Here is a 14,041-nt window from a genome sequence, read left to right on the forward strand (position 1 = left end):
GCTTTTTATGCTTGTGAAGAAGGCAGTCAGGGGTTTGGTAAGCAGAAAACCTTCATTCTGGCCTGTATAGTAGCTAATCCTCAAATTAATAGTGAGTTTTTTTATTTTTTTATGGTCCATTAGGGATGTCTGTGGTAGCTTCTAATTACTCCACGCTCTGCGCCTCCAAAATGTAAAGCGTTGGAGTTTTTAAAGCCTCCCAATGGAATTGAGCTGTTCTGTAATTGCAGTTTCTTAAACATGTCTTTGCTGAGAAGTGGCGAGTAACTGAGTGGAAGCAAAGCTCCTGATTCTCTTCTGTTTTCCCCCTTCCAGAGGAAGAGTCCGAACCAGTTACCATGCTAGAGCCAGAGGTACAGGAAGGTCCAAAGCCTGAATCTCAAGATGAGGAGGAGGCACTCTGTCTCCCGACTTCAGTGGGAGTCTTTGGAGAACCTCTAACCAATAAAAGCAGCTTCTTTAGCAAGTCTGATGAGAGCAACTTAGAAGCGCATGTTAAAGCAAAACTGCCCTCTGCAGCAGAGGAAGAAGACCGGCTGCCTCGGACGCCTGGGCGGGAGGTGGTGGTCCATTCAGAAACTGATACTCTTCTGCTTCCAGCCCACAAGGTGCCATCCTCCACGCTCCCCTTACCATCGACGCCTGGTAAAGAGGAATCTTTAGTCCCTCCAGAAAAGTTCCCTGAAGTGACCAAAACGCCCGTGGAAGAGGAGATTCCTCGAACTCCTGGGCGGGACATTTTGGCCAAGTCTTCACACCCCCTTGCAAAGTCACAGAGCACGGACACTGTTCCAGCCACACCGGGAAGCGACGCTCCCCTTACAGGAAGCAGCTTGACCCTCAGTTCCCCTCAAGTCCCAGGGAGCCCCTTTTCCTACCCATCCCAATCTCCTGGCATTAACAGTGGCATTCCTCGGACTCCTGGGAGAGATTTCAATTTCACGCCTACTTTCCCAGAGGCTGGTGCTACCATTCCTTGCCTTCTGTCTGGCAAGAAACAGTCAGAGGATGAGCTAGATGAGAAACCCTTTAAAGAGCCTCTTGGTGCTTCCCTTATGATCAGCATGAACAGTGTTCCTTCCCCTATCCCTTTTGCTAGCCCCCCACAAGCAGATTTCCACACAGACATGGGCCTGCCGCCTGATGAGCCAATACCTGTAGCAGCCTTGCCCTGCATGCCCGGAGATGGAAGAATGCCCATCGAGGAATGCAAGGCAGAAGTAAAATCTGTTTTGCTCTCACCAGAAGCACCCACAGGTACTTCTCTTCTTCCTCCCCCACCACCACCTTCCGTTCTTCCCAAAAGGAGGCCAGGTCGGCCAAAACGGTCACCACCTTCTGTCCTCTCGCTGGATGTCTACTCGGGCAAAACCGTAGAACCTCCTCCAGTCCCAATGGCCTTGGTGGAAAGTGCTGTGAGCAAAGAGTTGTTAAGTGGACATCCTGATGCTTTCTATGGACTGAAAGACCCTGAAGCCGTCACCCTGGATTTCAGGAATGACAGCTTCCATGAGAAAATAGCAGTTGAGACGGTCGCAGAGAAACTGCCATTTAAGGAACTGGAGAACCAGTGGAATGAAGACTTCAAAGAAGAAGAAGCTCATGTGAAACCTAAAAGACAGTGGCGAAGGCAGAAGAAGACACCTGAGGACATCCCAGTGATTCCTTCCCCCGAGTATTCCCCACCTCGGCCTCAGTTCAGGCCACGCTCCGAGTTTGAGGAGATGACCATTTTGTACGATATTTGGAATGGAGGCATAGATGAGGAAGATATCAAATTCATGTGTATCACATATGACCGCTTGCTACAGCAGGACAACGGTATGGACTGGCTCAATGACACCCTATGGGTATTCCATCCTTATATCCTTTCTCACTGGTGTTCTGCATTACACATAAGGCATAGCACAACAAGGGGGAGATGCACTTACCATGCAGAAGACTAAATTAGTTGGTGGAAGAAGCATTCACTTTCTAGAATAGCAATCGCTTACATCAGCAGGGAATTTTAGACTCTTTTATTCACTGAAGCTGCAATACAAAAATGCTGCAGGAGTGGCTGTTGTTGCTGCATTTTCGATCTAGGACTGCAGGGAAAATTTGTATGCACCTCTTTTGGGGAGATTTCCTTGCTAGTTTGAGAAGCTTCTGTCTGCATTTAAACTAGACTTTTTTTTCAGCTTGCCTGTGGAGTTTCTAGTCTGTGCATGTACAAGGCTTTTAAACTTGCTAAAACTTGCTGTAAAAATAATCTCACCATCTGTGCCCAAAATGATGTGCAAGTGGTGCTAGCAGCTTTAACTAGTGTTGAGTTCAAAATACAAATAACCATAAAACCGATGGTTTCTAAAAGGGACAGGCACGGCTTCAGGCTGGCGGCAGCCGCCAGGTCCTGTCCAGGAGCGCATGGAGCACCAGTCGATGCTTGAGAGGCAGAGTCTGGCCTCGTCGCTCCTTCCCTGCCCGCGATCTGGTAAGCAGCAGTCCAGGCGTAGCTTTGAGTCTTTGGGGGCATCGTTGGGAAACAAGCTGTGTCAGTGCGAGGACCGATGTGTGTGCAGCCATCAGTATCGATCTGCAGAGCAGAGCCCAAAAGGGTGTGCCCACCATCTAAGAACTCTCCAGTAATGTTTTTAGGAAGGAAATACAAATGCATATGTTAAAGAAGACAAAATGCGCCGCCTCCTGTACTGCTACAGGTTGTGTGGAGTAAAAATATCTTGTCCCCTGACTCCCTGCAAGATGCTGCTTTTTTATCTTTTGCGAAAGCCAAAAACAACAACAACAAAAAAAAAGAAAAAAACCCCACCACGTAACCCAAACCACTTAAAATAGCCAGTGACATGACTCACACTAACAAAAGCAAGCTGAGGTCAGTGCTGAGCTTTCTTTCTCTGTATCTCAAAGGGCAGTGTGTCAGATCAAATTCATAGTTTTGTGCCTTTTCATACCAGTGTAATAGTCGTGAAATAGATTTATTTAATTGTTTAAAGGAAATATTCTGAAAGGATGACAAATTGCATCTTCCCCATTAATTTTGAGTCTGCATCTGCCCTATGTAAGAAAGCAGTTTCAAAAATAAATTGATTTGAAGGCCGTTACAGTTGCACAGTGGTGGGGAACCACTGCCAGTGAAGGGCAGAACAGGACAGCTGAGGGTAGGTGAAGATGCTCTTACGTGTGGTGGCATTTCATAACTTACATAATGGAAATATTTGAGATCCTGTCCCCTGTTGATAAGGATTATTGTAACAGCAAATTTACAGTCACTTTTTAAACCATATAAAAATAATCTGTAGCCAGTTGTCAGTTCATTCTGTGCTATACTGCAGTAGGTGTGAAAGCACCTGCGAGGTTCACCTGCTTTGCAACAAGCTCACACCTCGGCTCTCTGGCTGACTTCCAGGCAGTTGCTTCTTGCTTTTCATGAGCCCTCTGCTTCAATTTTCCAGTGTGAAGGGGATGTTATGATTTGCAGGGAGTATTTTTGGGTAGACCTCTAGCCTCATGGGCTTCATGGCCATGTTTTGGGGATGTGCTGTCAGGAGTGCAGCTCTGCCACCCTTCCAGAGGCCAAGGCAACTGCACCCATGTGGTTCCTCTGCCTGTGGAGTGTGGTGCGTGGCCTTGCTGGGCTGGCTGCACTTTTACTCAACTGCTTTCGCACATCTGCGCAGAGTCTTGTCCCCTTCCCATCAGGGTCTGAAGGAGGTGGTTGACTGAGACCGGGGAGAGCAGCATCTCGGAGCCCTTGGGGCTGAGGAGCATCTCCATGCCCATCTGTAGAGCACCCAGCGCTAAAAGCGCAGCCATGATTTCTGCGGTGAGTTCAGTGCCATCTCCTCAGGGCTTGGGGTAGCTGCAGGCAATTTCTGGAAGCTGAATGAAAGCGTATCATTGAAAACACAGAGTAAACAGTTTGTCCAGATGGCTGGACAGCTGCTGTCTGTGTACATGGCCGGTGCATAGGGGAAATCCTTTTCCAAACAGGTTTCTCTTGACAGCTTAACCTTTTTGTTTAAATTTTATTTCTGTCTTTACTTCATTTTCCCAAAGCATCCAGCTAAGAAGAAAAGACTGTGCTCAGCTGCCCTGTAGGCTTGGGGGCTTGTTTGGATGATTTTTTTAAATAATATTGTAATTTTTTTGCAAACCTCAAAAACCTTTCTAATTTTCCAAGCTCCTGGCGTTGCCTAGTTGGTAGCTCCCTGTAACCGTGGCAGACTGTCTGATTTCCACAGGTAGCTGTGTTGCTCCTTAACTTCTTTCCACCAACCAGCTTTTCTACCCCCAAGAAAAAGAAGCGGGATGATGGAATGCGGGAGCACGTGACGGGCTGTGCACGAAGTGAAGGCTATTACAAAATCGATAAGAAGGACAAACTTAAATACCTCAACAATAGCCGAGCTTTTGCAGAGGAGCCTCCAGCTGACACGCAGGTGAGGGTATGCCTCTGCTGACTGCTGGGATTTGGTTTTAAACATAGCATCGCCTCCTGAGAGCCACGCTCCCCTGTGATTACAGGGTTGAGCCGGTGCCCCTGACTTAGTGTCACTCAGAGGGATCATGGCAAAATTCCTGCTGTATGAATGGAGATGAGACTGACTCCAGCGTGTCCTGCCCAGCTTCCCGCTGAGAGAAGTGCTTTGGTTTCCCTGTTGAGTAATTGGGGCTCAGCCCTGTTTGTTTCCTCTACCAAGTTGTCCTGTACAGCTGTCAGCGTCAGGCAAAGCAGTGTCTTCCTACCTTTTGGCAAGGGGTGAGGTGAAGCTGGCGCTCCGGCTGCGTAGAGTTGGCCGTTTGGGAGCTGCTGGGCTGGTGTTAGTGTTCAATTTGAGATGTTTTAGGAGGCCGTGTGTTCTGCAGCGTTGTACTGTAGCATAAGTGGTTGTGCGTGGTACAGAGGCTGTTGCTAGGCTGGGAACGTGGGGCGTCAGCTCCATAGGGTCAACTTTGACCACCCATCTGTCCCCAGGGTATGAGCATCCCTGCCCAACCTCACGCTTCCACCCGGGCTGGCTCCGAGAGGCGGTCAGAGCAACGCAGGCTCCTCTCCTCCTTCACCGGTAGCTGTGACAGTGACCTGCTCAAGTTCAACCAACTCAAGGTAGGACAAATCATATGATAATTGCTTGCGGGGCTGGCAAGGAGCAGGGCGAAACCAGGGTGGGGCAAAGCCTTGGACGTCCACTTTGCCTGACCTTGATCACAGTCATCTCAGTGTTGGCACCTTTGTATGTGCCAAAGGATTGAGTGGCGCCCAGAAGTGTTTCCTCACCTCTTAGCAAAATCATCTCTGCAGAGCAGGTCAGAGGTACTTTGGGGAGCTGGGCTCTGCAGCCTGTGCTGTTGTAGCAGCTCCTGTGAGCAGAAGAGTTTCTCTTCTGGGATGAGCTGGTGTAGCGTCTCTTTGGGGCACTTGGCTCTCCTACACTTCCATGGAATACAGCTTGAAGACCTCTGTGGTCTGATTTACCTAAACAGACAGGAGCAGAGCAATCATGGGGAAAATGCGGCACTTAGCTCAGTGTGGTCCCCTGTGAGGAGCAGAGACACGAGCTGCTTGATAAATGAACTTTTGGAGCTTGAGCCCTAGTCAACACCATGAGGGATGTGCAGAACGGAGAGAGGAAACGTATTTGCATGTGTACTGACCAGTAACGAGCAATTGGTTATCAACCGTCCCTGCGCTGTGCCCACCAAGAGCAAAAGCTGTGGAGGGAATCACATCCCACACAAGCAACTGTGGTGACCCCAAAAGGTCCATTCTCCCAAGTGGTGCCTGGTCAGTGGTAAAAACCCAGTACGGCAACTCTGTGGGACCTCCTGTCCCCACTGTCCCCACTGTCACCTCCTGCCACTGTTCCCTGCTATCACTGCTGGGGGGAGAGGGGAGCTGAACTGGGTTGACGCACCCCAGCACTGCTTGTGGCTGGGAATATGCTGGGGGTGCTGGACCCACGTATGGCCTTTCTGTGCTATGGCTAATTCTGGGCTGGGGTTTGGGGGTGGGTTTTTTTTTTTTTTCCCCCCATGCAGTTCCGGAAGAAAAAACTAAAATTCTGCAAGAGCCACATTCATGACTGGGGCCTTTTTGCTATGGAGCCCATTGCAGCAGATGAGATGGTGATTGAATACGTGGGTCAGAACATCAGGCAGGTAAGCTGGACTGTGGGGCTGGGACTGGGCTAGCGTGAAATTTGAGCAAACTGGCCCTGAAAGGGTGGATTATCGGAGTCTGACATGCTGTGCTGCAATGCCTGCTGTAAGGCATCAGCTGCGTAAGCTAGGCAGAGGTTGGCATATGGTTTGGAAGCGAAAGGGTGGGATTTTCAATGACCCGTAGGAATTAGGCACCCAAATCCTCAGGAAATAAGCTCTTGAAAAGCCCGCCCTGAACTTCTGTGATTTCAGTTAAGTCTATGTTCTCTTGATGTATTTGGGATCATACGTCTGTTAAAAAGCTGAGTGACACAAGCACAGCTGAGATTTGCGCAGCATAGATCTGGCTTTACTGAGCATCTCTGTGGCAGGTTGTGACACAGCACGGGGGTTTTCTGTAGGTCATTGCTGACATGCGTGAAAAGCGATACGAGGATGAAGGCATCGGAAGCAGTTACATGTTCAGAGTTGACCACGACACCATCATCGATGCCACAAAGTGTGGAAACTTTGCCAGGTTTATTAATCACAGCTGCAATGTAAGTATCACGTCTCTTTGTATAATTGTGCTCTGCCATACTGGTAATCTCGTCAAGCCTTCGCTAACTCTGACAAGGGCCCACGCGCAGGAGTGGCGAAGTGTTGCAAGGTTATGATTAACTGTTGAGGACCTGCAGTAGATCAAAGCAGAGTCTAAACTAGCATAAGGAGGAGATTTGAGAGACCTGAGAAATTAAACATGCAGTGAGATAGTGCACTCAGAATCCCCCAACTGTGTTGGAGGACCCTGATCAACACTGTTTAACAACATCTGAGGAGTATTTCCTTAAAACAGAACAAGCCTTAGCATTGTTATTCTGCTGTGGGAACAATCTCTTTTCATTGTCTGCATGAGAAAAGTATCTTCTGCCCTGGTAGGCAGAGAAGCTGCTCTTAGCCTGGGAGCGGAGAAAGCTCCACTCGCTATGATGAGCTCAGCGTAGCATCATCCAGGTTCTTCTGCACCGCAAATGACCAGAACATGGATGTTGTGGAGGAGCACAAGGAGGGCTGCGCTGTGTTTGGGCTTCATGCCTCCCTCTCCCAGCTTCCCGCTGGCTCTCCTGTGTCCAGGCTCTGGGAATGTGGTGGAGGTTGTCTAGGAAAAGGATGGCCCCTCTATTTTAGTTAGGAATAATTCTGTGAAGCCTGGGAAGCCACGGCCCCACAGCCATTGGGAGCCTAAATCATTCCCTCTTCTGTCACCCTTGCAGCCAAATTGTTATGCTAAAGTGATCACCGTGGAGTCTCAAAAGAAGATTGTCATCTACTCAAAGCAGCACATCAATGTGAACGAGGAAATTACCTATGACTACAAGTTTCCGATAGAGGATGTAAAAATCCCATGTCTATGTGGCTCTGAGAACTGCAGGGGAACCCTAAACTGAACTCGAGGTTTCTCGTCACACTTGCACCTTCGGCCATGTCAGAACTGTGGTAACCAGGTGTGGTTGCACTTTGCCAAAAAAGAGGGGAAAAAAAAGAAAAAAAAAAAGGAAGAAAAAAATTAAAAAAGAAAAAAATATTTAAAAAAAGAGAGGAAAAAAGAGAAGAGAAAAAAACAAGCAAGTTTCGCACTTCTGCCAGGATCACGAATGAAAGCAAAAAGCGCACATGCTTACGAGGACTGTTCATGTTTCAGGTGCTCTTTCCTTTTCAGATTCAACACACACACAAAAAGGTGATTACCGTTTTGTGGCATGGTCTATCCAAACACTAGCTTCTCTCTGTTTGGTCCCTACATTAATGCTCCATAATGGGATAATGGTACCTTTTTTTTTTTAATTGTTGTTATAAACCTTCATCTTTTCATAAATGCTGCTACCTTTTCCTCATCAGTTTTGTTGGTTGAAAAAGACATTCAACGTTTAAATGTGAAGCAGAGACTGAAAATGCCATATAAAGTTGGGAGCTTGATTGGCTGCAATTGCACAGACTTCTCAGAGTAAGCTGTAAATAAATGTAAGGTTGATGTTACAGAGCAAGCCAGAGGCTTGAGGGGGTGCGAATGGGCTGTGTGCGTGTGCTTGGGTGCGTGTGTGCCTATGGAGATGTGTCCACAGTGAGACTATAGGTGAACTGCCCTGCCTTTGCATTAGGGATGAGCCGGAACAAGTCCCCGAGCCCGGACACCCTCCCTGGGGAGCGATCAGGTCTGCCGCAGACCTCAGCTCTAGCGCCTTGGGCTCGTCTCTAATTTTCATACACCGTGCTGGTATATTGGGGGATCCAGACCTCAGCATCCATACAAGGAAAATATTGGATACCACAGTCGCCAGGAGTAAGAAGCTGAGTCCGTTACGTAGCTGTAGGATCGCGGCACAGCGGATGGCCTTTTCGGGTGCCCGTTTCTTGCGGATTGGTTTGTCTTGCAGTGGATAAAAAGACTGAGGCTGAAATTAAGTGGACAATATAGCCCTCGGTTACGCTGTAGAAATCTTACCCTCCTTTTAAGCATACAGTATGCCCCATGTTGCTAACGGGGGGGGGGGGGGGGGGGGGCTGCGATTTTCTCCCTGGTGGTAGGAAACCAGCCGATGCGTTTCTCATATTGATTTTTCTCATTTGCATCTGCATCTCCCTGCCCTTCGAGCGTTCGCGGGGGGAGTATTTGCTCTGGCCTTGGATGGGGGAGACGCCTCTCGTGATAGGAGAGGAGCTGCCCTGCGGCTCCCCTCCCTCCGTTACACAGTAACTTGCCCTCGGCTGGGCCTGTCCTTCCAGTGAGAGCAGACGCGGAAGAAAGTGCTCCCCAGTGCAAGTTCCAGTAGCAGTGCTGTCCTCCCCCACCTGCAGTGTGAAAATGAACGCTTTTTTAAATTTGGAAGGCATCTTTTGAAATCATTTTTCCGTGTTCATTGTCCTTGTAGAGGTACCGAGGCAAAGTTTGCAGTTCTCTAAGAGGTTCCCTTTACAAATGGGCCAAGACGCCAAAGAAATGCTGCTTTGGACGTGGTCTGGAAGCGTTACCCGCCCATTCGGGGGTAGACAGGATCAGTGTTTTCAGCTTGCGTTGAATTTCTCTGGCTTTAAAAGTAGAGATTAGTTGTACGAAACCTTTTTAATTGGCTTACACGGGAAATTGCAATGTGATTATGAATTGCAGACATCTGCATGACTTAAAAACTAAAAATCTTCTCCCCGCAAAGTAAATTGGACAGCTGTCGTCTGTACCCTTTTCTGATTAGGGACATTTACTCTCCAACAGAGCTCTGTGATCAGGGGTTGCAACCTTGCACTGAGTTTCCCAGAAGTTTTTTCTGCCGTTACTTGGACTTGCCAGGCCTGTATCCTGGAGCAGAGCTTGTACCGTGGGCTGGACCTCCACGTCCAAATTTCTTCTGCAAACAAAAGGCCTAAACTAACAGGAACACACTGACTGCTACAAGCTGCCTTAATACTGCCTGTATCTCTATCTGAGGACAGTGAAATTGTCCCTAGGGTTGGACAGTCCGTAGTCTCATCTCTGCTTTTGTTTTGCTTGTTGTTTCCTTTGGGTTTGGGTTTTTCCCCCTCTCTTTGTAAATCTCTCCAGCAAGTGGGTGATCGTGACCCAGAACCTAAAATTATGAGAAGCACAAGTAGTTTCTGTCATGGAGCGTTGGTTATAGCTACAGCTGTGGCAGGAGCATTGGGGAGTTAAACTAGCTGCTTTTTCTTTTTTTCGGTGGTTCCTCTTGTTGTGTTGTAGCCCCAGTTGGCGCCTCTCCGGCTTGGCCTTTACGGTCCCGCGGCTTTGGAAATGCACAAACGTTCTCCGTGTCCCCGAGCTGGAGCCCCCAGGTGCAGCAGTTCTGATGTTCTTGGTCTTCTTCCTCTGGGCTCCACCAAACCCCTGCGTGAAGGGTAGTTTGGGGGTAAAAACACCCAGCCCCGAAGTACCTGCTGATGATTTTGTATTTCCCAGCTCATCTGTGCGCTCCGGAGCTCTGGTGGGACAGGATTAGCCCCCGCGGTTTGCCTTAACCTTTACTGAGGGGAGCAGCCAGCCGTGGTGCGCTGAACCGAGACCGACGAGTTTGGCTCCTTTGTTTTTAGGAGCACCGAAGGGATGCGGGTGCCAAAGCTCGTGAGCACCTAAGTCGCGCGGACGCTTCCGAAAATGTCCGTAACCAGCCCTTTTTAGGATTCCAGGCAAACAGTGTGAGTTTTCTGAAGAGCTGAGCTCCCAGTAACCCCCTGGAAAAACAGGAGCTGTGCGGCGCTCGGCACTTCCGAAAAACCACGTTCGCCTGGACTCGAAGCCAAGCATGAGGCTTCCCTTTCCTTCGCGTAAATCTTGGCTTGCAGGCTGCTGCGCGTGCAGGTGCCGCCGCGTCCCCGCGAGAGCGCCCTGCGGGCCGGCGCAGGGCTCCGGCCGGCCCCCGGGATTGTCCCCGCGGCGCTGCGGGCGCTCGCCGGGGCCGGGCAGCCCCCCGGGGTGCCTTTCGCGCCCCTCTGTGGTGCTTTGGCTTGGACTTAGACAGGGCAAGAGGAGAGGAGGAAAGGGGAGAGGCAGCCGGTGGTCTCGGGGCAGCGCATGTGCGTGGCGGCAGCCCCCTGCCCGCGCCGGCGCCGCAGAGACCCCGCTTGCGGCTTCCCCCAGAGATTTACCCAAGTAGTTTCATTCCCTGGAAAGCATCTCCCTAGTTTGCTTTGACTTAAATTGAAAACTAAAACAAAAAAAGAGAGAGCGACGTTGGCTGTGTTCCCTGTGAAATTGCATCTCGCTTCAGGATCTCCGCTAGGTGGAACGATCCTAGGGGATAGCGCAAAAGTTTTGGAAATGTCACTTAAATTTTCAGTTTCCCCGTATGAATAAGCTGGTTTTAGTTCGGTGTGTCAATGCCTTCGCCTTTCTCAGCCGTGCACGCTGCGCTCGCGAATCCCGCGCGCCTTTGCCCGACGTCTCCGTTTCTCTGTTAGGTTCATCCCCGCGTTTCCAGTTCCAGCCTGGTCCCAAAAGTGGTCTGCACCTATCTGGGGTTCGGGAGGGGAAGGGGCTCATCTTGCAGATATTTATATTGTATAGAGCAGCTTATTTCTACAAGAAAAACATTTTTAAACTCCACAAAGTATACAGTAGTTTCAGTTCCGGTTTTTGTGACCTTTTTCAGGGATCATTTCAGTGCATTTCTGTATAAAATAAAAATTTAAGGAAAAAAGGATTTTGAAGTATAAAAAAATGCATCTTCTGTACATAGGCAAACTCAAGAATCTTCTCTTCAAACACTGTTTCTTGTAGAAACATGTTGAAATTTTTTTTGCTGATTTCTTTGTACTTCAAGAGCATGTAAATAATTTATTAAAAGTGACTATTGTAATTTGGAGTTCTTTTTAAACAGATTCCAGCTCCAACTCGTGTCAAGAAGATGGGGAGGAAGGAAGGACTAAGTATAGCAAAGGAGCTGGTGGCATTTACAGCTTGTGTCAAGCTTTGTATAATGTAAATTCTGTATAAATATGTTTTTTTTGTCAAATAAATAGATGAAATTAGAAGCATTAAGAAACTGAAGACAAAATTGCCAAGTCAGGCTTCTTTTTTTTTTTCTCCCCCCCTCAGTCTGAAACCTAATGTGCAAAATCTATTTATTTCAAGCGAGGAAATGTGTATAGTCTAATAGACAACCTAAAATGTATTTAAGCAAGTCTGCAACTGGATTTTTTCAATTTAATATTTTTGTTTTGTTTTTACAAATTTCCTCCTTAATTGCCACTGTAGTATTTGTCCAAGTGAAAAGAAACACATTATAAAGGACACTCTAAAATGAATGGGCAGTTTTAAAAGCAAAATCAAAGAACACCCTGCTCCCGATCCGTGCAGTTTCCCGGTTCTGTAAACAGGTTGTTTTAATTCACAGTGCGAAAATAAAGGGCCTCCTTTAAAAGGAGGCAGGTCAAATGGTTTGCAATGAATGAAAAATTATTTTTTTTAAGTTCCTTGAAAAAAAAAAATCTCTGCTTTGAAGATTTAGGATTTCTGCTTTTTCTTTTGTTAAGCAAATTTATAAATTTAGGGATGTTTTGTGCATATAGAATCTGTCACCAGTATGTATCTTGTTTTGAAGAAAGTGTTTTTGTTGTGGATGTGTCATGCTGTATATATTTGTTCATATTTTTGTGAATTGAATACTATGTACCATTGTATTATAGTAACTTTTATAAAGCAAACCATAAATATACTGACTTTTCTTACAGAAAAATGAAGTTGTGCTTAATGTATTGCCAAGGCTGCTTTTGGCTCTCAGACCCGTGCTAGGAACCAAGAGAGCTCAAGGAACCAGATCCAGAAAAACAGTCCCAAGAACTGGTTTTACAAGAAGTTTACTGAAAACGTTGATCCTGGTGTGCAGGCAATGACTTTTAAACAACATCAGACAAATATTGCGTGGAGGAAGTACACGAGCAGTTTAAGTTTATAAACGTAGCAAAGAAAACTACCTTAGTATTGAAATCCTTGCAAGTTTTAAGAGCAGCCCCTCGCGGGCCAGGCTGCCTGGGCTGTCTCACCGCAGCCGTAGGAGGGAACCGGAGCCCCGGCGCGAGTCCCGTGCCGGAGCAGCAGCAGCTTGTGGAGAGCCTCTCACTGTGTGTGCGTAGGTGAAAATTGCCTGTTAAAATATGGGAAGCGGGGGTAAGTACTTTGTCCCCGATTCCTGGGCAGAGATCTCAGCCTTGATCCACGCTCCCCAGTTGTGGCTGTCGCAGAGCAGGCTGACCCCAGTGGCGGCACTGCCTGGGGAGGCGAGAGAGTCACTTGCTTCTCCAGCCTCGCTGCAGCCCGTCTCCCTTGGTATTTCTGCCTTTCGTGTCTTTTTTTGACCTTAGGTAGGTGGAAACCCTTAACCTGCCAGTGTGGGTGCTGCCTGGTGGGGTAGGAGGGTGCCTGCTCCCTCCATCACCCCGCTGGACTGGGCTCGGTGCTGCAGGGGCCGTGACGACCTTTGCATTCTCCTCCGATGGGACGTGGCTGGGGTCGGGGCTTGCCTTGGGATAACAGCTTGCTTCAGCCTTTTGTGGCTGGTTGAGATGATGCTGTAAGGTTGTCAGGAGGCCAAAGGCCTTTTAGTTTTTTTAAATCACTTTATCACTTTTTTTGAAATCACTTTTGATTTAAATCTGAAATGAATTCTGTTATCTGCAGTTTACAGGAGAGGGAAGTGGGGAAGCCAACTGAGGCTTGACGCTCATCTCTTGCTGAGCTCAAGGCAGCCGTCTGCCTCCCCGTGCTGGTTTGTAATGGGGTGGCGGTGCTTAAAGTGGCTTCTCCCAGTTTAGAGAGGCCTAAGGCAGAGGGTAGTGGAGCAGCTGATAAAGAGAAAACTGAACCCATGGGAGGGTCTTTGCTGTAGAGGGTTTCACAAGGTGAGAGGCGATTCCCAGGTCACTTCTCAACTATGCCTGCTCTTACAGCTGACTGCAGTGGCCAGAAAATATTTAGAAATGGGACGGGAGAAACGAGCAGTCCACATGGTTGTAGAGGCTTTTGCTGGCTCCGTGAGGCATTTCGGAAGCCAACTTGCTTCTGGGGCCCCGGGTCCTCTGGGCTGCTGGAGGAGACAGCCACCAGGGCCAGGGCTGAGCTACGGGTAAATTACCAGGCTCTGGCGGGATACCCTGGGATTTCACCCTGAAGCAGGGTGAGCTGCATGCTCTGAGGTCACTGTGCAGCGGGGCACAAGCCAAGCTTTGCAGCGCGTTGCTTCCTCGCTCCCCACGCTCAGCCTGGCTCCCCAGGGGATGTTCCTGACGCCAGCAGAGGAAAGGCAAGAGGACGCAAGGGGAGCCCAAACCTCACAGGGGCAGAGAGCGAGGTTAAACCTGGAGGATGGCTGGGGCCAGGGCCAGGTTTCCACCACCA

The 14,041-nt window shown here is 48.6% G+C and overlaps 1 protein-coding gene across 1 annotated transcript in view; it reads left to right on the top strand.

Annotated features, from left to right (window-relative positions):
- The window catches only part of SETD1B (SET domain containing 1B, histone lysine methyltransferase), a 50,092-nt gene extending 42,361 nt beyond the window's left edge, over positions 1–7,731 (top strand). The window contains exons 13-18 of the mRNA XM_068911734.1: positions 316–1,863; positions 4,273–4,439; positions 4,976–5,107; positions 6,040–6,159; positions 6,564–6,701; positions 7,416–7,731. Of these exons, the coding sequence (XP_068767835.1) occupies positions 316–1,863; positions 4,273–4,439; positions 4,976–5,107; positions 6,040–6,159; positions 6,564–6,701; positions 7,416–7,589 (2,279 nt within the window). The 3' untranslated portion in view covers positions 7,590–7,731. The remainder of the gene's footprint in view (positions 1–315; positions 1,864–4,272; positions 4,440–4,975; positions 5,108–6,039; positions 6,160–6,563; positions 6,702–7,415) is intronic.
- Positions 7,732–14,041: the final 6,310 nt, after the last annotated feature.

Source organism: Struthio camelus, chromosome 17 (genome assembly GCF_040807025.1).
Source record: "Struthio camelus isolate bStrCam1 chromosome 17, bStrCam1.hap1, whole genome shotgun sequence".
Lineage (NCBI taxonomy): Eukaryota > Metazoa > Chordata > Aves > Struthioniformes > Struthionidae > Struthio > Struthio camelus.